Source organism: Micropterus salmoides, unplaced genomic scaffold, assembly GCF_014851395.1.
Source record: "Micropterus salmoides isolate LMB-PRFRI ecotype aquatic unplaced genomic scaffold, ASM1485139v1 Ms_hic_scaffold_8, whole genome shotgun sequence".
In the NCBI taxonomy this organism is placed as follows: Eukaryota; Metazoa; Chordata; class Actinopteri; order Centrarchiformes; family Centrarchidae; genus Micropterus; species Micropterus salmoides.
In genome coordinates, this window is record NW_024044570.1 from 16,804,020 (window position 1) to 16,828,771 (window position 24,752).

The following is a 24,752-nucleotide window of genomic DNA, read 5'->3' on the forward strand; positions in this document are numbered from 1 at the left end:
CAAGGATGGAAAGACATGCACTTAAGTTGATGATACACAGAACAACTTTTAGATCAATCGTGCAGGGCAACGTTGCCGTCAATGGTAATGAGTAAAGATTACTACCGTAATCCCCTTCCCCCACCACTCCGCCACCCGCCCCGCACCGCCGCTGTCGGTTCAAAACATAGTCGGACTTGCCACAAACAAGATTGCCCAGCAACATCACTCAAAAAGTTGCCCCCGTGTATCATCAGCTTAATAAGATGTCTAGGCCAAATTTATGTAATGAGTTTGTTTCAAATTGTACCCAGAAAGTGTATTTGAGCTTTCAAAAAAAGCTGCTTTGTTTTAGTGCATGATAATAAATGTAGCCTATCCTGTTAAAACTTTCAAGAAAAATATGTTTATTTATTTCAAATATCAAGAATTTTGGACGACGTTATGGATTGCTGCTATTTTGTCGATAAATCTTATGAAATGTCAAAAAGTCACAACTTGCCAGAGCCCAAAGTGATTTGTCCGTGCAATATAGTTCAAAACACAAAGATATTTAATTGACTAACATAGGCCTATGGCAAAGAAAAGCTGGAACCACAAAAGTTATTTTCTTTTGCTTGAAAAACAAATTGAAATAAATTGATTAGCCTATTAAAATAGTTGCCGATTAATTTTCTTGTAATAACCAACCAATCGACTAATCTCTGCGGCTCTATAGGTCCTTATATGAGGTAAGGAATATTGTTTAACAATAAAATATAGGCTAATATAAAGGTAAACCAACTGTTGAGTAGCTAGGCTACATTTTTCAAGTGTGCATGCAGCCTGGCGCACATCCCTCACCTGCTTCTGCTGCTCTCCTCCGACTCTCTACTGCACACATCCTGTCTGAGAGGCAGAGGCAAAGGAGGAAGAGAATCAACAGGGGGACTTGGGAATCAAATTTAGCCAACTTTTATGTACAAGCGTTTTTTAAAAACTTATATTTTCCTATCGATTTTTCCATTAGACTGATTTGAGGTATTTTTTATGCGAATGTAAACCCGTGCTTATTATGAAGCTTGTGGGAGCTGAAGTGAAGATGCGCCTGAAGGGAAGTGTTTTAATGTTGGCACCTTAATTAAAAAAAGACAGATAGTTTTGAAGTTATAGCCTGTAGCCTACCGTATAGCGTCACTGGAGGCGTTTGGCTAAGGCACGTCAATACAGTGCCAAGTAGCCGAACAGGAGAAAGAAGTCCTCCGCGTGAAGCGTTGGATTTATGAGAACTAAAACTAACTAAGTTAGTAGGCTAACTAAGAAGATCATCTGGACACTGTGATGTACATGTGAAGGTTTCCCCGATCCGAATCGATTTTGTTCGGACAAGGGGAGACTTTGATGGATTTTTTATGTGGGACCCGCTAGGATGGAGGTGGTAGGTGAAACAGAAGCGTTACAGAGATTTTTTGAAGGTAAGATTTCTTGATTATTATAGGCATGTAGGCTATATGTAGCTATCAATACAGTTTAGTATTAAAACTCATTGTACAGAAACTTGATAGTGGAATACAAAAGGTGTGATTTGTGTTACTTTTACAACCCTTTACTTCTGAAGAATTTGTTTTAGTGGAGAAGTAAAAATAAATAAATAAATGTGTTTAAGTGTCAGCTCTTGTCAATTCTAGTTTTACCTGGTGTATTGCATGTACAAAAAGCCTGGTTTATTATGGTGCACCACCACACATGGCAGGTGGTTGACATCACAATAATAATTGCTATAGTAGGCTATTAGTGATCTCATAGGAATTTCAGGTGAAGGTTTCCCAAACAGTTCACTCTGTTTTCACCAAAGAAGTTTGTTGTTGGCTGTTCATCTTAAAAACTAAAAATGCAAGAATTGTTAATGGGTGCGGGGAGCAAAAGTGCTGGTGATGGGTAACAGATCAAGTTGAACAGGGAATCCTAAGAAAAAACCGAGGTGGAGGAGGGTGGGGTTGAGCATTGGAAGGGTGTAGGAATTCAAGTCAAGATAAATTGTGTGTTTTGCAAGGATACTGTGGCACAATGTGTGTATTAGAGACAGACATGAGCAATGTGATTTCAGCCAGTGATGTAGTGTTGATCATCATATGGCAAACAACCATTAATAAACCAAAATCAGTTCAGATAAGTGGTAATTTATGTTTAGCCCCATATTATTTTCATGATAAAGATACAATAATATATATTATAATTTTAATTCAATGAGATAATTGGTATAGATTTTCCCACAGTTTGTTGTTTTTTCCTGTATTATTATCCCAACCAACCCCTTGTAGTAGGCTACATATGAGTTGTGTCTGTTGACTTGCACACTGAATCGCATCCAATTAATTGCTCACAACTTTAGAATATGGATGACTTTGTGAACTGTATTCTGTCCATAATATTCCTGCTGTAAATTTCATATATGACAGGCAAGACATTTTGTCACATTTGTTTGAAGAGTTTTTCACTGCGCTGCACTTTGTGATTTACAACTTGCCACAAAATTCATGTCTTACTAATAGTTAATAGCTAATAGTTTTTTAAAGAAACTTAATGTCAGATATTACAGGAGAAGTCAAGTGCACATAAAAACACATAGTGTGGTTCATGTATAACAAGTTATCTGTAGAGAGACTTAACACTTGATTATAGTATACACAGAGTGTTGACTTAAATATACACAGCCATCTATGACTGTCAGAGGTTCCTTGCCATTCTGACAGGAATTTAGTGTGTTTACATTCTTGCTTTGGGAGTAAGAAGTACTCTGGCTTTATTTCAGCCACTTTTGCTTGGACTAAAATGTCAACTTGTCCATGAGAAGTATACAGTAGGTGCCGCCTTTGATGCTTATTTTTCTATTTAACTTTATCTCAACTAACCCTAGTGATATCGAACTCCTAACTGTATCCCTCTCATATCTTGGAAATTAGGGCTTTAGGGCAATCAACCTTGAGCTTAAATTTGTGACAAAAAGTAATATCAATAAGACTTCAACTTTTATATATTTGATAATTAGTCAATTGGTGTCCTTGTTCATCTTCCCCTTTACCTGAAAGAGACACACTCAACCAGAAGCACACAAACACACCACTATAATGGATTTTGACACTGATAAACTGTGTTTTAATCGGATTAGTGAAATATGTATACATTCACGCTAATGCACAGTGTACATTCCTGGCATAGCCTCAGTGCCTGTTAAAACACAATGAGGTGAGACTGGTGTTTCTCCTTGAGTATTTGGCCTTCCCCAGGCTCTCGCTCTCTTGGACTCCATTAGAGTGACAGTGAGCAGACAGGGTGAGGAGGTGAGATAGTGCAGACTCAGGGTGGAGAGAGGCTGGCCTGTTGAGAGAAACCAAGCTAAACCACCAACCCCCCCAAAACTTGACCTTCTCCTCTCTGACTCACTTAGACAACAAACAGTCGCTCGCACACTCACAGATCATGATGAACATACAAAGGAGCATGACATTTATTGCTGTTGTGTTGTGTTAGTTCATGTAATGCCCCATCCTAAGTCAACCAAACGCTTGATTAAATAGTAATCCACACTGACTGGGTTGTGTACAGTGTTTTGGAGATTACTAAAAAAAAATGGCCTTGCAGATGAATAGTTTTTGCCACTGCAACAAACTAGAATGAGAGTCTATAGCCACTGTAGCAGCTCTGTAAGGCTGTACGTAGGCACAGCGGTGCTTTAAGGTAAACAGGCTACTGACGTCAGAGATAGGGCTGCAACTAACAATTATTTTCATTCATCAAATTAATCTTTCTTTATTTTTCGCATTTAATTGCTTGGTCCATAAAATATCATATATATATATATATATATATATAGTATATTCCTTAAATTACTCCTTCTAACAATATCCAGTTTACAGCCACCTAAGACAAAGAAAACCAGCACATCCTAAGAACTGAGAAGCTGGTACAGATGTATTTTTGGCAATTTTGTTACAAAACAATGACTATCATTAAAGTGGTTGTAGATTTCCATATCAATCGACTAATTAACCTTCACCTTTTAGGTTTAGCATGTTAGCATGCTGACATTTGATAATTTAGTGCAAAAGAAGGTACAGCTGAGGCTGAGGGAATATCATTAATGGCAGTATAATGGCATTCGTTTTGTAGGTATTTGGTTATAAACCAAAGTATTGGACAAAGTGTTGACCTTGGTGTTGTTAGATGTCAGCGGATCACCAGCTGTTACAATTCATCCTGAGATGGGCATGAATGTCTGTTCCATATTTCATGTCAATCCATTCAGTAGCCTCTGAGACATTTTGCTAATGACACTAATGGCACTAGATGGAAACAAGGGAATCGCAAATGTAAGTAGTTGGATTCATCCTCTGGGGACCGTGAATGTCTGTACCAAATGTCATGGCAATCCACCCAATAGTTGTCAAGATATTCCAGATGAAGAAAAAGGTACGGGAACACACAGAATAATTTGCAGCCTTTAATAATGCAAACAGACTTTTCAGCACTACTCTTGTCTTCATCACAGTCAAAATGGATGAAAGACATAAAGTAAACACATACCTAGAACAGGTGTTCAATTGTCATTTGATAAATGATTGAAGAGGATTTCAAATCTATTTGATAAAGGATCTAAGGGTGAGGGTTGAGCAGAGAAACCTGTTTCAGCTAGTTAAGATATCTCTGTCTTGACCAACGGTGGTGAATGGACTGACTGACCAACAGAAGGCTATACACACACCCTGCAGGCTGCTAATGTGGCTAAAAACCCTTCAGTTTGAAATGACCTTGTTCAGGTGGTTGTTTACTGCTGTTAATCTGTATGTGCCAGAAATAAAAACTTTGAGCATATTCACCCACTAACCATCTGAGTCAGAAGATGAATTAGTCACATTCATGATCATCTTGCCTTTAAAAGATGAACAACTCATCACCAGTGTTACTATGTCAAAATTTCTATTACGTCCCACTGTACTCCCACTGTAGTTGTGAATCATGGATGCAAAGGCCGTCATCCATCTTGGAAAACCTGTGTGAAACAAGTTTGGATGGTTCATCTGATTTATAGGTTTAGCAGTGAATTACAGTCAGAGGAATGTATTGTTTTTGAGCAGCGAGGCTTACAGTACTTACGTGTAGGTTTTATTTTTCATTGTTGTAGCTCACTCCCATCCGTGCTGACCAGTAATCCTTAGCCAGTAAATATTGTTTGTGGTTGAACCAAACTTCATTAAATTAATTCACTTTTTGTATTTGTGTGTGTGTAATAACTTAGAGAGGTTTTTGTACAGCGTGGAATGTGTGTCTGCATCCTGAGTGTCATCATAAATTATAATAGTCATTGCCACAGATATAACCCAAGCATGTCCATAGTGACTGCAGCCGTTTATCAGAATTGCTGTGTCTGAAGTACAATAGTTAAAAACAAAAGGGTTTTTATTCATCTATTTTGCATGAGCCTATTCTCTTGACAGACGATTCTGAATTCTAATAATCATATTTTACTGCTCCTTCTTTAACATTTTGCTCTTCTTCTTTTTATTTGTCCTCATTACCCTTCCTGAACTTTTTCTTCCTCGATATCTTCTTCATCTTTCGTTGTCTCTCTCTCGCCATGCTCTGTAATTTTGTCTAGCCCTGAAACTCGCCCTCACATTTGCAGTGTTTCGTTTTTTTCCAACCTCACTCCATGTCCAGGTCCCAGCCTTGTCACTCCTGTAATCTCCTGAGCCAGGTCCGCCGGTGCGACCAGTGCTTGTGTGCGACAAGGGCTGTGTGTGGTTGCCTGGTACAGCCCTTTCTCATGACTGAGGAATAATCCTCATTATAACACTCTCCGAGCCTTTCTCACACACACTCACACAATATGCTTTTGCACATGCACGCTAAGACACACACTCACACACACACAAATTTGTTACTCTGATCTGCATCTCTCAGGTCTGAAGAAGAAAGTCTTTCAGCCCGAGTAGAGAAACATGTGAAAAAAAGAGAGGAATTGTTCTTCTCATCTTCTGTTTCAGGTGCTTTCATCTCAAGGACATCAACATGCTTTGGCTACGCGCAGGTACTCTGACGCTCTGTCCGCTCTGCTTCTCTGTAAATGTGATTTATTAGTCCCGACCTGATGAGGGACTATCTGTTCGTATTCAACTTGTAATTAATATATGTGTCATAGTGATGCTCTTCACTCTTTCACTAATGAGAAGGTCTATAACTCTCGGGCTATTTGTCAGAGCTGTCTAACACTTTCAAGTGTAGATTTGACACATTTTCTTTTCTCTATTATTTGTGTCTGTATGCTTATGTGTGTTAAATTGTACACTGTAGGCACAATCCCTGTATTCTTAGACTGTGCAGCATCTTGAAACACAGCTGAGAGATTGCTGAGCTTGTGTGTTTTTGATTATATTGACATTACTGAGATCTGTCTGGTTGTTTTTAGTGTCCACACCAACGTGTCACTGGCAAAAACAGATATATAGAGAATGTCCTTAAAGTTAGGCTTATTTGAAAATGATCTCCAAAAGTGCATAGACATAATGACACGAGTAATGGAACATGTTAGACTGTAGTCAACTACCTGTTATATAATACTTTGAATGATTCTGCGAACATCAGTTTGTTGCAAAACTTTTTTATGTTGGTTCAGCATGTAATTTGATGTTAAATGGCTTAGAAAGTGTATTCACTGCCTGTATAATATGTTTGTATATGTGTTGTGGATGTTCAACTAAGTTCATTATGGTAACTGTTTAATAATCAGGTGGACTTTGTTCCTTCTCTGAAAGTGTTTAATTATTAACACACACATGTGAGAGCATAGAAATCCCATTTGGACACCATTTGAAAAAATGTAACTTAAGAAGTTTGTCCAGCTTTTGCATTCATTCAAAGTTGTTTTCCTGTCTGTTCCTGCATGTTTAGGGGTGTATAAACTACTCCTAAAAGAAGCTAATTACATTATATACTATCACGTTTAAAAAAAAAAAAGAAAGAAAAGGGAAAGCTGTGATTGACTGATATAAGTCAAACCATGTTTAATGGGCACTCACACACTCAGTCCTCTGTTTGTGTTCATTTTAGATTATTACTCTGCTGACAACCCAGGCATTGAAATGGTGGCATAACACACACACACTCACAAACAAACACGCACGCACACACACATACACACACTCTCCTCTCAGCCCCTAATCTCTCAAAAGGCCAGTCTGTATCGAAGTTGGACTGACAATCATTTCACTGTTCCTTGTTGAACACAGCTGGACAGAAAAAACATGGAGGGCAAATCAATGTACACATCCATTTCACAGCAATTTAAACTTAACTGATTCAGTGATTTGGAGGTTACAGTTACTTCATTTATGTTTGAATTCATGAATAGCGTTTATTGTAAGCGGTAGCGATAACTTACCTTTGATCATTACAAATGTGGCATGGCAAGCTGTAAAGGCAAAAACTTGTCTGCTGATTGTTACAAATATGGTGAAAGTATCTTCATGCTCCAGAAAAAAACAAACATATATATATATATATATATATATATATATATATATATATATATATATATATATATATATATCTGTCCTCTGTGAACATGTTCATCAATTGCGAAGTTATGAGAGACTTAGAACGAATGTAACACAAGAAGCATGGCTGGACTGTGCTGTTGCTTCATCAGGGTTGTAGTACTCAAGTCTGTAGTCCAGCCTTGCAACAACTTGGCTATTTTTGGTTTTAGATTTTAACAAGATTTTTAAATACGCAATTTATTTTGCTGTAACATGTCTGAACAGCGTACCTCTTGCTCCTGTGATTTTGTCTCACCAATGAATCCTTCCACCATGTAGTGTGACATTCAGTACATTGACTCTATGAACTGTATATCATGTATCTTCCAGTAACCTTCTATCAATATTAACTTCCCTCCACACAGTTTATCAGGTCAGTAGTTTTCAGTAATATAACTTGAAATAAATAGAAGCAGCAGCAGACCTATACATCTGGGTACTAGCAGGTGGATATATGAGTGGACGCTACAAATAAGATTACCATTCATTTTTGTGCTTCAGTATTCAGTTACAATATGTTTTGATCTGTTTTCAGAAATTGTAAATTTTACTGCTATTCCACTGGAAAATCTTTAAGATATATATATAAAGGTGTAACATGAGCATCTGAAATGTTTATTTTCTCAACTAATTAAAGCGGCTATAATTAATATTTTTATTTTAAATTAATAAAAACAATGCATCAAATGACAATGTGAAAGGGGTCAGTAGTAGTGATGAAACCACAGAGAATTATCACCTTGATATGCAGCTCCCCTCAGCTTTACGGAATTTATAGTCAGTTTCAGCTCATTGTTTAACTGTCCAGCCATAACTTTACTATTTTGGTGCACTCATACCGCTCTCAAAGTGTCATTTTTGGTTACTGCAGGCAGCAATATTCAACAAAAAAGTTCTGATTAATCTACTGTGCACTTACCTGCTCAGCACCAAACAGCAGACAGACACAGATAACGACTAGCTGGTGAACATGGTGGAGCATTTAGCAGCTAGAGAGCCAGAGATTTACTTCCGGAGTTGGTGGAGAACAAAAACAGAGCTAAAAGAGACAGAGTGACTTATACTGGCCAGGTGGCCACAAACATGACTCCAATGAATGATAATGTTGCTCTGAAACTGCTGGATGTGCAAATAAGTTATTTGTTAACAAGTTTGTCATATTAAGTGGTGTCATATGTCAATATATGTCAAAAATGTCAATTTGCTCTGCTTCCCTCCAAGTGCATAATTTATTGCAGGTTTAAGCAATTTAAATAGTTTTAAATGTCATGTTATTTCTAGTAGTACATTCAAGTCAAGTCAAGTAAATGTATTTATACTACCCACAATCATAGCCTGACAGTAGGCAGCTGCTTAACATGTGTTTCCAAGTATAGCTCTGTCTTACTTTACCATATTTTTTAATTTATACCTGCACCTACAGCACATTTTTATCTCATGGAAGGCACGAAAACATTGGATTTTAGGAGAGGAACATCTTACTATGCTCAGTCTTGGACTTCTGTTGGACACAAAGATGTCTTGATTACAGCCGCGTTTCATATTCTGTTCTCAATTCTTCTTAAAGTTTTTTTTCATTTCCATTCCATCCGTGGACACCAAACTTGTATTCTGTCTTTCTTGCCCCCACTCTTCTCAGCCTCCATCTATCTACCCTCCCTTCACCCTCCATCTCTCTATTTTTTGTTATCAGGCCTGCCAGCTTAAATTTACTGCCTCTTTGGGTGGGGTGCACATCTGGATCTTATTTCAGGGGAACCTTCCTGCTTTTCTCCCTTTACACTGGCACGTATTAAGAGACATTAACCAAATGTTTCTCTCCAGCAAAGAAAGCCAGCCAGTATAAACATGCCAGCATTCTCAAAAAATGTGGTAACATGAGGATTTATAATGTTAAACAACAGAATTTGGGGTGTTTGATTGATTGGTTGGAGTGGTTTGGTTTGTGGGTTTAATTATTGAAGGTTGTAAGATGTTGCTGTTTATGCTGCCAAAAACTGTCAAGCCTGCTTTTGGATGGGACGAAGTGTATACTATTCACAAGATAAAATGGTCCATTAAATCAGTTGTGGAGAACGGTAGCAATGCCTGAAGAGGGTTCGAAGAGAAACTGTGACAATAATACTAATAAGTGACATTTCTGTTGTGGAGTTCGGATGAAAAGTGAAGCGTTAGTGGAAGACAAAAAAAGAGGGGAAAGGAGATTTTTTCCAATGCTAACACAAAAATTCCTTGCATTCCCAACTGAGTAGCTGCTTAATCTATCAGAGTGTGTGTGTGTGTGTGTGTGTGTGTGTGTGTGTGTGTGTGTGTGTGTGTGTGTGTGTGTGTGTGAGACAGAAGGAGAAAGACTGGAGTTGCGTTCCCACCTACTCTATACCAAGTCCATACCCTCTGCTTCACCCCTCTGGCCTGTCTCCCCCCCCCCCACAACCTTTCTCTCACTCTGTTTCTAGCATCTGCAGTTTAGGACAACTAGTGACAGCTTTAAAAAAAGTCAGCACTTTCACTCATTTGAGTTGGTTGCTCTGTGTGCTATAAAGAAAGTCCGGTTTATATAACGTGACTTATTCTCTTCTAAATATATGCATAAGCAAGAGCTTGTTCTATGTGTTGGTATTTTAAAGATTAAGTGGGGTCATGTGTTTGGGATTTCTGAGGCTTTAGCTATCAAAGGGTGAAACCGACCCTGGGGTGAAGTAAGGTGGAGCATCAGAGAATTCTAAAATTACTAGATATTTACACATATGCTTTTTTTGATTAAATACAAAAATTATTCAAAGTCATGCCACACGATGAGAAGTAGCAACCTTTTAGATTTAATGCACAAGATATAAATTGTTGTGAACAAAGAAATAGGGGACAACTCAGTTTTAGTTTTGTGCGGTTAGTAATTATGTTGTTGTTTTACGTTTACTGTGACTGTGATAATTGTATTAATGGGGAAAAGGCAGCTGAGGTACAAAATATTAACCGTCAACTAGAGTGATTCCAGTGTATATATGTTACTAGTTAGAGGCACTGAATCATCAGTCTGTGATCGGTAAAGTTGACTACTAACACATATTTATACTGTTGGTCACTCCTGTGAACTTAATCCTTACATTCAAATCAGAGCTCTTCTTTTTACATAATCTGGATAACTTATTCAGCAAATGATTGTGAAATGTCATGATATAAAAGCATTGATACAATGTTACCAAGTTCTTTGGAGTATGCAGTAAAAAGTTATGAATAATAAACAAACCGAGTTCATAATTAGATAAGTCTTACAGGGAATTGTTACAACATAAGCTTGGGTTGAAACTAGAGCTGTTGTGGCAGTGTGTGGAGTTGCTGAAAGATTCCCCTTGCTAATTCCCAGATGCTATCCATCTTCTCTTTGTGTTCCCCACCCTCCCTTCACCACAGGTCATGATATTAGCACTTCTCTGGAGCCAAACAACATCGACACCAGTATCCTGGAAGAGTACATCAGCAAGGAGGACGATAGCACTGACATGTCAGTAGGGACTCCAGACCAACCCAGCAACGTCAAAACAACATGCACCAATCGAATCAGATCATGTCGTTACGAAGGAATTTGTTTTTTCTGATAAGGCTAATCCCTTTTTTTTTCTCCCTTCCTCTCCTCCTTTCCCCCAGCTGTTTCTCAGAGGTCCACAGCGCTCCAAATTACTCATCTCCTCAGGCAGGAGTGTCCTCTGCTGGGGGGTTGGTGTGTGGTGTGAGCCCCCCTATTCCACTGCGCCAAGGAGCTCCTCTACCTGGGCCCCCTAACTGTCAGAACGTCTACCCCCCAGGTCCATCCCTGGGCCTCCGACATAACTACCCCTGCCTGGGACAGCAGCAGCAACACCAGCAGCAGCAACAGCAGGCACACGTCAAACCTGAGCACAGGGGCCACTACGCTCCAGGGTGAGCAAAATACCACGGAGGTAGATGGATAGAGGTACAAGAAGGAGAAAACATAGCGTATTAGAGTATTAGAGTTAATACTTAGCAACGTTCAAGATGCTCCTGCACCTCACATTTTAAACATGAAATCAGGCTTGTCAAATCAAGTTGTAGCAGATGACGCAGTATGTTTTTTTTTTAAAACAGGCAACAAAACCAGACACACACCCTACTACAGGTCCATTATGCAGTCAATACATGATTAAGCTTCATTTGTACAAATAACACTAGATGGTCAGGAGAGGGAGGAAGGCTGATAACAGACAGAGAGAGAGAGTCAAATTACATCCTGCAAAAAAATCCTGACACACACAATCTTGTGTAAAGAACGTCTACACTTACTCTGATCCCTGAAATATAATGGTAGTTTTGAAAATAAGAAGAATACACGAGGAAGGGCTTGCCAACTTCAGCCATGGTATTTCTTTAAGGATTTCTATAATTTGAAAGTCAAATAATACATTTTTTGTGATGCTAATGCCTTCTGTTTTTTTAGGACACTACCTGAGTCCCCACCAGACTCCAGCTCAGAGCCGTACTCTCCTCAGCAGGTGAATGGTAAGCAACAAATATTTTTCCTTTTCCCTCAAAAATGTATACGAACAAATGTGAGAGAGAGGGCACAAACAAGAGAGACCATTTAACAAACAGAAAGTGTGCTGTAATCTGTAGACTGCACCCAGACTCTGAGTCAGAGGAAGCCACTGATGTATTCAAGGTGCATGAGGGCCACAGCCACCTCTCTGCGTAACTCAGTATCTGTTACTCATCACCTTATTGTATTTGAATAGAGCACAAAGACAAAAAATAAATCTACTTTATGTGCAAACCAATCAATATTTTAAAAGCAGTACCGTATATGTCACTTATTAATCAACAGTTTGTACAGTTTGTCTAAAAAATTGATTTTATCAACTAAATTAAATGTGAACTCACTTATAAGCTTTCATTTCAAGTGTTTCCACAAAGAATGAAGCAGTGTATGTTTGGCCTGTTTCAACATAGAAGTTGAACAACGGTAATCAAAGTCATTATGCACTTCTTGCCGCTCACACACCTGTGTTAGTCTTGCCCATTAGTGAAAAGGTGTGGAATATGGTTATCTGATTGGCATCCCTCCACTTCTCTAGTTTGAAACAATGGAAAGTACATTTAGTCAAGGTTGGAGTAGAATAAACTGCAGTCTCAAATGCAGACAGATCAATCTTGAGGGGAAAAGGCGGCCTTCTGTGTGTGCTTTGTGTATTTGCAAGGAAAAACAGTGTGTATAATCATGTAGACATTACGCTACATCTCTGTTATGTCTTTCAGATCCTCACATGATCAGGACCATGACACCAGAGAACATGTGTCACATGACTCCAACGCCACCCCTCCCACCTCATGGGCACTATCCCAGCATGCATCGGGACATGTACCTGAAGCCTGAGCCCATGATATCACAGTATCCTATTGGGCCAGCCACAAGTGGTAGTGGAGAAATGCAGCAGACACAGATGCTCCATCAGCTACTGCAGCATCCGCAGGGGCAGGAGTGAGTCTTGAAGATTTACAGGAAGGAGGGAGGGTTGTACTGTCCAGCATGAATGGAACAGAGGGAATGATGGGAAGGAGTAGTAATTTGTTTCCATTTCCTCACACAGCAGCATCCCTGTTCACCAGGCCAAGAAGAGGAAGCACTCTGACTCTCCCAACAGCACCCTCAATACCCAAATCCTCACAGGTATCATCAAACAAGAACCAGGTAGGCAGGCATCTTTCTTCTCTTTCTCGCCTCCTCTACCTCACGCTCACCTGGGCCCCGTTCTTCGTACATGGATAACAGAGTTATCCAGATTTGAATGTTGACGAATTGACACAAATCTGGATTGTTTGGTTCTTCGAAGCTGGTATTAAATTCATCTGGAAGTCCTTAAGTTCAAACCTGCAACGGTGCAGCCTTATCTGCCGGATATTAGCTGGCATGGCCAAGACCTTTTAGGATGAACTTCATTAACTAATTTTCAAATACAAATGGCTCACTTTCTTAGGTTTACAATGAAAGAGTGTTGATAAAACACACTGTACATTAAAAAAGAACCAAACCAAATGTAGCTTGAGATACTGTAAGCAAAAATAAATAAACTCGACCAAAAGATTCTGACTGTTAAAAGACCAATGGAGCAAGAACAGGCATTTCATTTGACATTAAATCATGCAATTTTTGGAGATTTTAGTAAGGTTTCTTTTGAATAGCAGGGTCATGATTTTCACTTAAAAGTCTCTGGCAGATCTATCAGGAACCCCGACCAATCATGCGCCCAACATCACTTGTAGTCTAAACCCATTCACTAGTAATATCTAATGTAACGTGATGAAAGTGTGGAAATAGTGGGAACATTGCAGAGCACAATGTAGGACAAGATGGTGCTGGTGCTGATGGTAACAATGCAGGAACCCAGAAAATGAGACTAATGTCCATCATTCTGTTGCCCCAGTGCATGCTGGGACTGTTCCCTTACACATGTACCTCATTAAACTGCAATCACATGATCAGTATCGGTTTAAACTCTTTACTCATTTTGCCTTTATTTCAAAATTAAGAGCGCAATATTATTCAAGATAACTTCCATCCAGGTTCAACAAATAAGTCCACAAACTGCTGTCAAAGAACCAAATTAGCTGGATGAGAATAAACAGGATTATTGTAGCCTGATAACAGCATGTTAGCCTGAATTAGCAAAGCCACATTTGAAGAACAGGGCCCTGCTTTTACCTACCCTTTAACTCTCAAACAGATACAGACTGTTACAGAACAGTTGCGGACATTCTTAACAGTCTTCTGTTTTGCTTTAATTGCTATTTTAATGTCTTTGTCACAGGCTTAATGCAGGATGCAGACAACACCTACTTGGACCCAAACTATCAGTGCATTAAGTGGCAACCTCACCAGCAGAACAAGTGGACACCACTATATGACGCAAACTGCAAAGAGCTGTGGGTGGAATTTATTTTGGCATATCTGAACATCTTGAGGTCTTTATTTGGAGGGGAGCTGGAAGCACTCTGTAGAGAGTCGAAAAGGAAAGCAGTTATAATTGGTTAAATAAATAATTCAACAAAGTATACAGTGGGAGTGGCAAAGGAATAGCAGGGTTGCAGCGGGCTACAAATTCCTCAACGGTGAGCTGTGCGGGGGAGTGCAAAGTTTCGGTTTAGAAATATAACATGAGGAGGGGGTAAAAGGAAGAATTCGTGTACACCTACTTGTGCTTTTGCAATGCCAAAATAGAAAGAAGTATAGATAGGGAGGAAGGTTAAATGAACTCACAAGACCTTTGGGATAGATTATCAAAACCACCTGGTTGCCCATCACAACTTTTAGCACACTACACCTACGTAAAGGAACAGGGTTTTTTAAATTTGTTTTAAATTAGATTTATTAAGTCTGTCGTAAGAATAGTAATGGCACCAAACCTGACCAGGGACCTCCATGGGCCTATGCAGCAGTCTCTAACAATGAGGAGATGTTTATTTACACAAAAGTGTCTTTGATTTCAGGTTAGCATCACAAGCGAATAATAGAGGTGTCAGGTTTAGCCGAATTACATTCATTATTATGCGCATGTGTATCTCCCTGAGGGCCTGGACCTTAAAACATGTGGAAGACCCCTGTAAAAGAGTCAAGAGTCTCCCCCTGGTGATAAAAAGGGCAAATCTCTGCATTGTGCTATACAATTACGAGCTTCCTATTCACATTATTCATACCTCACAATCTCTTTCCCTGCCTTTAGTCCGATGCCAACCTACCGTGTTGATGCTGACAAGGGCTTCAACTTCTCCTTGGCTGATGATGCTTTTGTTTGCCAGAAGAAGAACCATTTCCAGGTTACAGTATACATAGGCATGCTAGGAGACCCCAAGTACATAAAGACAAGTGATGGCCTGCAGCCCATCGATTGTTTCTATCTCAAACTCAACGGAGTAAAGGTGAGTGAAGGCAAAACGACATCAACTTGACAGATAATCATTACAGTGTATTTATTGTATATTTTACTTCTCTCAACATTGCTAGGTGGAGGCTATGAATCAGTCTATCAGTGTGGAGCAGTCACAGTCGGACCGCAGCAAGAGACCCTTTAAGCCAGTGCTGTGAGTCTGAACACAAGGATAGGTTCACGATTTCTGTCTTAAAACAATAGTAAGGTGCCCATATGTACATTTAAATAAGTTTTTCTGGCTGTAATGATTCCTACTGTTCATACTGGGCATTAAAAGATTTTGTGTAATTATATATTTAGAAGTTTATCTGAAGCTAATATCAGCTGCAGTATCAGTTAGACAAAATAAAGGGAGTTACAGTCCTTTTACAATAAAGTTCTCTCTTTTTGTTTTCATGGACATCATTTCTGTGCTGTTTGTACTAAAAAGACAAAGGAAAAAATCCACTTGATTTGATCAGATAAACTTTTGAATACATTTTTGCTCAGATTGAGGACCGTGTATTTTCTTCCTCGTCACATACATTGAAAGCACATTAGGAAGGGATCTATTAATGGCCAGTATCAACAGAAGGAATGATTACAGCAAATTAAAAAAACTGGCTAAATGTTTATTTAAGCACCTGACATGAAAAAGACATTGTTCGAACATTGTGATTGTATCCTTTAATTGAATCATACAACTGTAGAAGGAGGATTTATTTTTTACATAATGTAGTTATGATTTTATTTCTCCCAGGGTCACCCTGCCCTCAGAGCAGGTCACAAAGGTCACAGTGGGGCGGCTTCACTTCAGTGAGACCACTGCAAATAACATGAGGAAGAAGGGCAAACCAAACCCTGACCAGAGGTTAAAGACATGCCCTCACATGTAAACACATAATTCACAATGATCCATAAACCGCTCCAGTAGTCACATCTACTCCTGATGTTTTTGTCCTCACAGGTATTTCATGCTAGTGGTGGCGCTGCATGCTCAGTCCCACAGTCAGAGCTACACTGTGGCTGCTCAAGTGTCTGAGAGGATCATCGTCAGGGTAACGTCTGGCCATGTCTGTCTGCCTCCTACAACAATCATATCCCTTGTGAATGTGACACCTTTCAATTGGTCAACTGTACATACCTGAATCAAAATCACTGTGTAGATCTCAACATCTTCTCCACTGTCTGTCTTTCCATTCCCTTTGTCTGTGTGGCTGTGATCCCCAGCATACTTTATACACTCCAAAACACACAGTTTAAGAGAGTTCAAATAATGAAACAAAGTGTATTGTCACTGTCCTGTAGAACCCACGTATCTTCAAAAAATCAAGCTTAAATAGCATGTGAGCTAAGAAACAACCTTGTTTTCAGCTTTGTGACAATGCATTCTTTAAGATAATTCAACTCAGGTCTAATGTAAAGTCAATCATTTACGTCTTAGTCTTGTGTATAAGGAATAGTTCCACATTATGGGAAATATGCCCTTTTGCTTTCTTACCTTATATCTGTATGGTAAAATGTGGCTGCAACCAGTTTAGCTTAACATAAAGACTGGAAAAAGGGGGAACAGCTAGTTTGTCTCAATCCAAAAAAATTAAATCAATAAACTCTGCCTACCAGCACCTCTAAAACTCACAACAATAAATTAAGTGTAAAAGCAACAAATGATGGTTGTTTTAACTCTTGGCAAGAACAAAAATAAGCATATTTTCCAAAATGTAGAACAATTCCTTTACACATTTTGCAGTTATTTTAATCTTTTTTAGCATATCTATCTATCTATATGTTTAGAAATATCTGAACGATTGTTTGTCTATGTGCCATCTCCCATCTCTCTGTTACAGGCATCCAACCCAGGTCAGTTTGAAAGTGACAATGAGGTGCTGTGGCAGCGTGGCCAACTGTCGGACTCAGTATACCACCACGGGAGAGTCGGCATCAACACCGATCGGCCGGACGAGGCCCTTGTTGTCCATGGTAACCTGAAGGTCATGGGCTCCGTGGTACACCCGTCTGACATCAGGGCCAAAGAAAATGTCCAGGAGGTCAGGATGACACTCAGTGTGTATCTATATGGGCATGTGCCTGTATATCTGTATGTGTGTTTCCAAACTCTGTGTGTTTCATTGCGTGCCGCGTGCTTGTCATCATAAATCATGTCATCTGAAAGCCCACGCTCATCAGTTGACTCTGCAGTTTAACTCTGAGTTTTGTCTCTTTTCATTATATTTGATCCAAGCATTTTCATCTGCAACATGAACATTGTGTTTTCACACCATCTGCATGGACGTCATGGTCATTCTGTCTGTGTGTAGGTCGACACCACAGACAATTTGAAACGGATTTCTCAGATGAGGCTGGTCCATTATCAATACAAGCCTGAGTTTGCTGCCACCGTGGGCATAGAGAACACTGCAGAGACTGGTAACCACTTCATAAATAACAACTTCAAATGTTTTCCTCCATCATCTCATTTCTTTGTACACTGTATCATGTAATCATCTTAATGCCTTAATATCTGATCTGTCTTTTGCTCCATGTGTATTGTTATGGAGGTGTGTCTTGTATCTGTGCACACCATCATGGTTTTGCAGCTCTTTCTCACTTCAGCACTTGTTATATTTTCCTGCAGGAGTAATCGCTCAAGAGGTTCAGCAAATCTTGCCTGAAGCAGTGAAAGAGGGCGGCGATGTGGTGTGCGCCAATGGAGAAACAATTCCCAACCTGTTAGTCGTCAACAAGGTAACGAACACACATAAACATGCAGCCCACACAGGCATGGCTTCCAAACACACTGACAGCTCTCCCTCTAATTTCAAAGGACCGTATCTTCATGGAGAACGTGGGAGCAGTGAAGGAGCTGTGTAAGCTGACGGACAACCTGGAGACTCGTATAGACGAACTGGAGCGATGGAGCCGAAAACTGGCAAAGCTGCGTCGTCTTGACAGCATGAAGAGCACTGTGAGTGGAAGCACTGTCAGGTGAGAGCAATGAGTAGAAATCGCCTAAAATTTAGGCTTTGGAGCAGGTGTTACACATTGACAGAGAGAATCATGTATGACAAGAAAATAATGAATATATTACTTTTCTTTTTCTTGTCCGTGTAGCCAATCAGGGAGTTATTTTAGCAGAACAGGAAGCGGCCCACTCAAGAAGAAGACTGTCAAACCCGGGAGCAAGGTCTGTGTTGACAATGATGTATTTGTAAATGTAAAACTGTCTTTAAACTGTGATCTAAGTGAACAGCAAGATTAACAATTTTAATGTAATAATCTATAATCTTCTTGCAGAATTTGCTCCCAGATCAAGGCTGCATCAGCCAAAGGTTTATGCAGGGAACCATCCTGGCACTGGTTATTGTCATGGCCTTCAGGTTAGACTGAGCAAAATGTGTTTGGGGAGGGAGTGGTAAACAAAAAATCTGTGTACAATAGTGACATGATGATAATGTATTGGATCTTTTTTTATTGCCCCCGACAGCGTAATTTCCATGTCTGTCCTATACGTGTTGACTCTTCACCATAGAGGAGGCATCACGGAGAAAGCTGAGTATGTGCTTTTGAGGGAGACAGACACTCATTGTGAAATAAATAAATTTTTCCACTTCTCTATTAATGTCTTTCTATATACTCTGTCCCTGCTTTCTGTAGCTATGTTCCTTCCTGTGTTTTATACATCTCTTGGATGCCCATCTTCACTGCCACTGTAACTTTCTGTCCACCTGTCTGCCCATGGTACGCTTTCAACACCTGCCTTTCTTGCTACTTAATTTTCTGATCTACTCTTTAAGTCTTATCTTTGATTGCTTAGTTGGGTGTTTCTTTTGTCCTGTCTGAAAGGAGATCATGAGTCACGTATCTAAACACCCGAAAATTCATTGGGTTTTAAATGCATCATTATTGTTACTAAAGCATACTCTTGACCCTCTGTACTGCCATCTCATCGGTGCAGGTCCAGAGCTGCACTGGGATCCTCACGCAAGGGACTATATAGTCCAGTGTCCACCACCCCTGCACTATGTGAGTGGAGAGTTTGGTGATTATGAAAAGCTCACTCAGGACATAGTGAATATGAGTATAAATTACTTAGATCTGATCATTCTCTCTCATTCCCTCACAAATCCTGCTGTTCATCTATAGCCATAAACAACCAATCAGCTACGGCTTTGACACTGAGCAACAACCAATCCGTACCAGGTAAGTAAGCAAATATGAGAAGTTTTCCTGTAGTATACATTTGTATTCAATGTAGGTTAATTATCTTCTTTCTCTAGATTTAGGCAGTCTGGTTCCCACACCAGGCACTTTTAATAAAAAGGCCAAATCCAGACTAATGGACAAGGACGGCCGTAATAAAAACCGTCTGAGTCACACCTCGGCCCCTTTGTACTTTGCCAAGTCCAAAAGGCCAGCACCTACAGATCCAGAAGGAGCAGGAACTACCAACCGTCTGCCAGGGGGTCAGCAGCCAGTATCACGCAGACAACGCAGCCTACACACAAAGGGTAAATCTACAAACACAGCCCAGACATGCCACTTTCTTCACACACATAATATGCAAACACAGTAAAGCCATGTGTTTGGCGACAGCAAACAAAGCTTATCCACACACTGTACAATGGAATGCTATGGATATAGTGCTAATGATGCAGCTTTTCTTACTTTTGCAGGAGGAAGATCAGCTCCCTCTCTGTCTAGTCTACATATCGTGGAGACAAACCAAGAGATCACAGCACAAAGTTGTGCAACAACTAAGAGCTGCAGGTATACACTTAAAAGCAAGAAGTGTCCTTGTAAACGATGAGTCCACTACAAGCAGCTAGAGCAGCTTCAATGCTGCTTGGCAAAAAATCCCAGTCTCTGAAACTATGTTTTCCAAAAGATATTCCCTAATTTGGTGTTTTGATGAAGGTGGTGAAGAGTGTTGTATGACTAGTTGGTCCAAAGTCTCCTAAAAGTGTTAAGTCAGTTGAGAGCTGGTGACTGTGAAGGCCATGGCATTTGAATCACATTCAAGAAGACACGTCATGTCCTATATGGAAGCATCTGAATTTGTTTCTCCACTAGTTTATTCAGTTTTTTTCCTTTAATTTGTCACTCATCTGTATGTTTGCGTCTTAGAAAATACCAGTTTGAATTCAACTCTTAATGCTTGATGCTGATACTATTTTTCTCTATGTTGACTCTAGCTACACAGTATCACTCCATGGAAAGAGAAATTCTTCCATCTCACAAATCACTTTGCACATGACGTGAGTATACAAATATTAAACTGTAACAGCAAATTAGTTACTTCCCTAGTAGGTTTCCTGTTAAGAAACATGTAATTTGGTTCCACTTCCAATTCATTAATTCCAATTCATTGTTACGGTAGCTTAGTCTACCGGTCACTCACTGAGAGTGTCCTCACTTAAAAAATTGTTTCCTGGTGTTTTGATGATGGTTTGGGAATATCTCAGTTAGACACAGAAACAAGCAAACCCAGGTGGTCAACCAGGCCAGCAAGATCATCAAACAATTGCAAATCCAGAACCTATGCAACCGGTCCATAACCAAAACCCAGGTCCCCACCCACCCCATCCACTTATCATTCCAGCTGTTGCCCTCTGGCAAGAGACTGAAGGCCCCCTACCCTGGAAAAATGGGTAAAAGAAGTCATTTGTGCCCTCTGCTGTGGCCATTCTAAACACAAACATATCCTACCCCCCCAAAATCCCACCCCAACACACACACACACACACACACACACACACATCCCCATGAGCACTGCTGATGCTGAAAATGTATTTTATGTATTTCAGTTGCCCTTTACTGTCTGTTTCTGTTGCCAGAACGCCAAAGGCAAATTTCCATTTTATGTAATGTAATGGATAAAAACGTTTCTTATCTTATCTTCACTTAGCTGAGCTTAACCAGTAGTGTTGTAGGCAGTGCACAACAAGTCAGCGGAACATGCAAAAATTTGCATTTTTTCATAGACAAACCAAAACAGTTAATAATAAATTACTGATTAATCAAATTCACCTTGGGTTTAAGTGAAGCAGTTGTTCAAGGGAATTCCACTGAAAATCAACAACTGCTATTAAATGCTGCTATTAAAAACAACAATTATCTCTATTTCCCTATAATAAGTTCTAAATTACATTATTTCCATTTAATGTTTGTTTAATAATGAAATTATTAGGAATTCGTTAGGCTATAATAGATCCATAAATAAAGCATTACCCATTAAACTAAAAAACTAATTCTAATGTATCTACTACACATAAGACTTAGTAGGAGACTTATTAGGTCACAGAGACATAAAGCATATTTAATTAATTTGCAGGTCCACGAACAGCGTGTGGATACGACAGTGTGGAGCCACCAAGGGACGTTTATGCCCCAACCACACAGAGACAGAGCTCTATGGTGGACAGAGTACATCAACAAAGGTACATAATGGTGTACTTCATCATGATCCATCATATAATCAAAACACATTTTCTTTCTATTGTCATTTTGTACCACTGCAAGTATGTCAAACTTCCCCAAGGGCGACTTACTGCAAAATACTTGCTCACTCACTCATCATGTCCCTTCTCTAAGGGGACTCATCACCTGTGGTCAGTGCCCGTGCTGTCTTTCCAAGACGTCACCTATCACTTCCGTGTCTCCCTGTCTGTGAGTAAACTTGGCCTCCAAATTATGAGGCACCTTTAAACGCTGCATGGTTCCTGTGTGGTTTGATCCATTTATTGTGTAAGTCAATGACTGATAAGTGATTTTTATCTCCACATGCTTTTCATTGACAGAGTGAAGTGAGTTGTGCCACTGAAGGAGAGACCTCATCACACTCTGAATACCATTTTCTCATTCAAAGCAGCTGTGTGTGAGAAGGAAGACGATGTGTCCCAGGGCCTTTTCAGTATACCACATTTTTCCTTTGTGGTTCCATTTGTACGCTGTTGTGAAGGGATAAGGATTCTTCTCATTGTTGTACATTATTTTTAAAGATATTCATACAGAACAAACTATATACCACTGTCCCTACTGTAATCCCCCCTCCATATGCATTAAGACATCTCTTTTTGCTGTGATCACTGGAGTTTGAAACACTGTTCAAGTTTTTTTTTTGTGTGTCACTGAAAATGTTTTAGATCACTGTAATTGACAACTGTGTTGTGTCACTGTTAACTGCTTTTGTGTAAGTAACGTCCATCCGTTTATAGCTCACTTATTTACTGATCACTATGTCTTCCAAACTTAATGTAAGCCATAAGTACTTTTAGCAGAGTTAAGGTTTCTTAATGAAGTCCAGGCTAAGATAGTGTAGATGACACTACTCACATTTTTGTTCTTTCTTTTAACACGATGAATCTTTATGTACACTGAAACCAGTGTCAACTGAAAACAAGAACACTTTTCAGTAGATTATATATACACTGGAGAGAAGATCATTGGCTTCTGCTGAAGGCCTCAGTGAATAGTTGCAACTTGCACTGAAAATATACCTCAGTAGTGCACACTGGCAAATCCTAGGTCTCTACAGTGGAGCATTGTGTTTGAGGCTGCTGCAGTTGACTAGACTGTCTGCTGTCTCCGCAAGCAGTATCTGATTAAACACTGTACAGAGAGGGAAATACTGCACAGTATTTATATCTCTATTGTGGCAATGAAAGAAACATCAAATTGTTACATTAAATATTTGTGCACATGCATACTATTACAGAGAAATCCTTATTATCATTGCTCAAAGGAAGGCCTACATTTGAAGACCACTGAGTCATCCTCACTTCAGAAGATTCATTGGATGGCATGCGATAAGACTGGATAAGTAAACAAATGACTGGAAATGAACATGTAGAAACACTGACACAGTGTGATAGAGGAAGTCCAACACTGACAGTATTTTAAGAAACACTGGAATAGCTTACACTGTATTTTGCTAACTGGACAGATGCTGGTAAGGCAGTAAATGGCATATCATTTCAGGTGCATGCCCAATCATTTCTTAAAAATTATACATCTCAGCTCAGAGGCAACACAACTGCTGCTGCAGCTTTGGAAATTCGATTTTAATGGCTTGATCATGAAGCTGAGAAGAAGTTGCATTTAGTTTGCGCACACTCTTGAGATACAAATGGACATTAAACACTGGACTCTTTCATGTATTTTTCTGGATGTTTAAATATTTTTCTGTGCCTATACAACTGAGAATATGCAGTGATAACACTTTAAATACAACTGAATTATATAGTGTTTTCTTTTCTATTATTCTTTCTTCTTTTAAATGCATTCTCCACTTACTTTCACCACCATGCTTTTGTTGCTTGTGTTGAAATGTGTTTTTAAATCCATACTCCATATGTTTCTGTATTCAGAAAGAAAAACCCCAATAGTGTATCTCAAATGTAAAATCAATATTAAATAGGAAAAAGAGCCATCATATGAAGTTATCATAATAAGACACTGTACAATACTTTTAGTATAATTATTATGACTCCAGTGGTATAGTGTATCCTACTATTTTAGCTTATTTATAATGCACCAGCTAGCATAATAAAACCACTGTAGCACTTTTGCACTGTATATATGTACTGCCTCTGCCCTATCCAGTGCACCAGACTGTTTTCATATACTACTATGTAGAACTGCATTACATGTAACTGTATAGCTGCATTTTGTTACTACCAATGCTCCTTTTTATCTGCTGTGTTTTATTATATTTTTTTTTATAGTTGATGTTTTTTGGTTGTACTGTGTTATCAATAATATATTAACTTTTAGCTAACAGAGCCCAGAAATGATTGATAAGCATGTAAACACAAACAAATACATTTCTAATTTTTTTGTTAGAAGAAGATGCCATAACGGTAAAACTCGATGAGTACTTTAATATCACTACTTCATCTTTTTAGCCCATTTATTATGACATTTTCAAAAAAGCGTTTTGTCCAAAATATGCTGTAATACTATGAATGCGTAGAAATAAATTTGTGATTGGATTTTCTGTTGTGTTTGATTATCCAACTGCTTTATCATATGATATAAATGATCTGATCCCAATATGATCAGAAAACAAAATTGTCATTCTGTCCATTAGATGGCAGCCGAAGATTTATTAACAGCCGTTAGGGTTAGTGCGATATGGATAAATTAACGCCCTGAATCTGGCTTCTCGGGTAGCGTATTGCTCACCACCGCCAAACAAGCTTTAAAAAGCATATGATTACGAAAAGACACTGGGAGGGTTTAGATGTATTAATGTAGCGTGCAGTTTGTGCGTTAGAAAATCACC

General features: G+C 39.2%; 1 protein-coding gene across 6 annotated transcripts; it reads left to right on the forward strand.

Moving 5' to 3' along the window:
* The first annotated feature begins 876 nt into the window (after positions 1–876).
* Positions 877–24,459, forward strand: myrf (myelin regulatory factor). Of its 6 annotated transcripts, none has more exons than XM_038706428.1 (26): positions 877–1,433; positions 10,965–11,055; positions 11,199–11,471; positions 12,007–12,068; positions 12,822–13,044; positions 13,157–13,254; positions 14,372–14,486; positions 15,284–15,479; positions 15,565–15,641; positions 16,230–16,340; positions 16,437–16,542; positions 17,317–17,517; positions 17,788–17,896; positions 18,105–18,214; positions 18,294–18,454; positions 18,581–18,653; positions 18,764–18,846; positions 18,954–19,022; positions 19,425–19,492; positions 19,613–19,669; positions 19,747–19,977; positions 20,143–20,236; positions 20,662–20,724; positions 21,801–21,906; positions 22,061–22,135; positions 22,267–24,459. In XM_038706428.1, exons 1-26 carry the CDS (start codon positions 1,388–1,390, stop codon positions 22,345–22,347), a joined length of 2,979 nt encoding a protein of 992 aa, XP_038562356.1. In that variant the 5' UTR covers positions 877–1,387; the 3' UTR covers positions 22,348–24,459. The 6 variants fall into 6 exon arrangements, with proteins under 6 accessions (XP_038562356.1, XP_038562358.1, XP_038562360.1 ...); XM_038706430.1 differs by having other exon boundaries at positions 16,437–16,527; XM_038706432.1 differs by having other exon boundaries at positions 13,157–13,233.
* Positions 24,460–24,752: the final 293 nt, after the last annotated feature.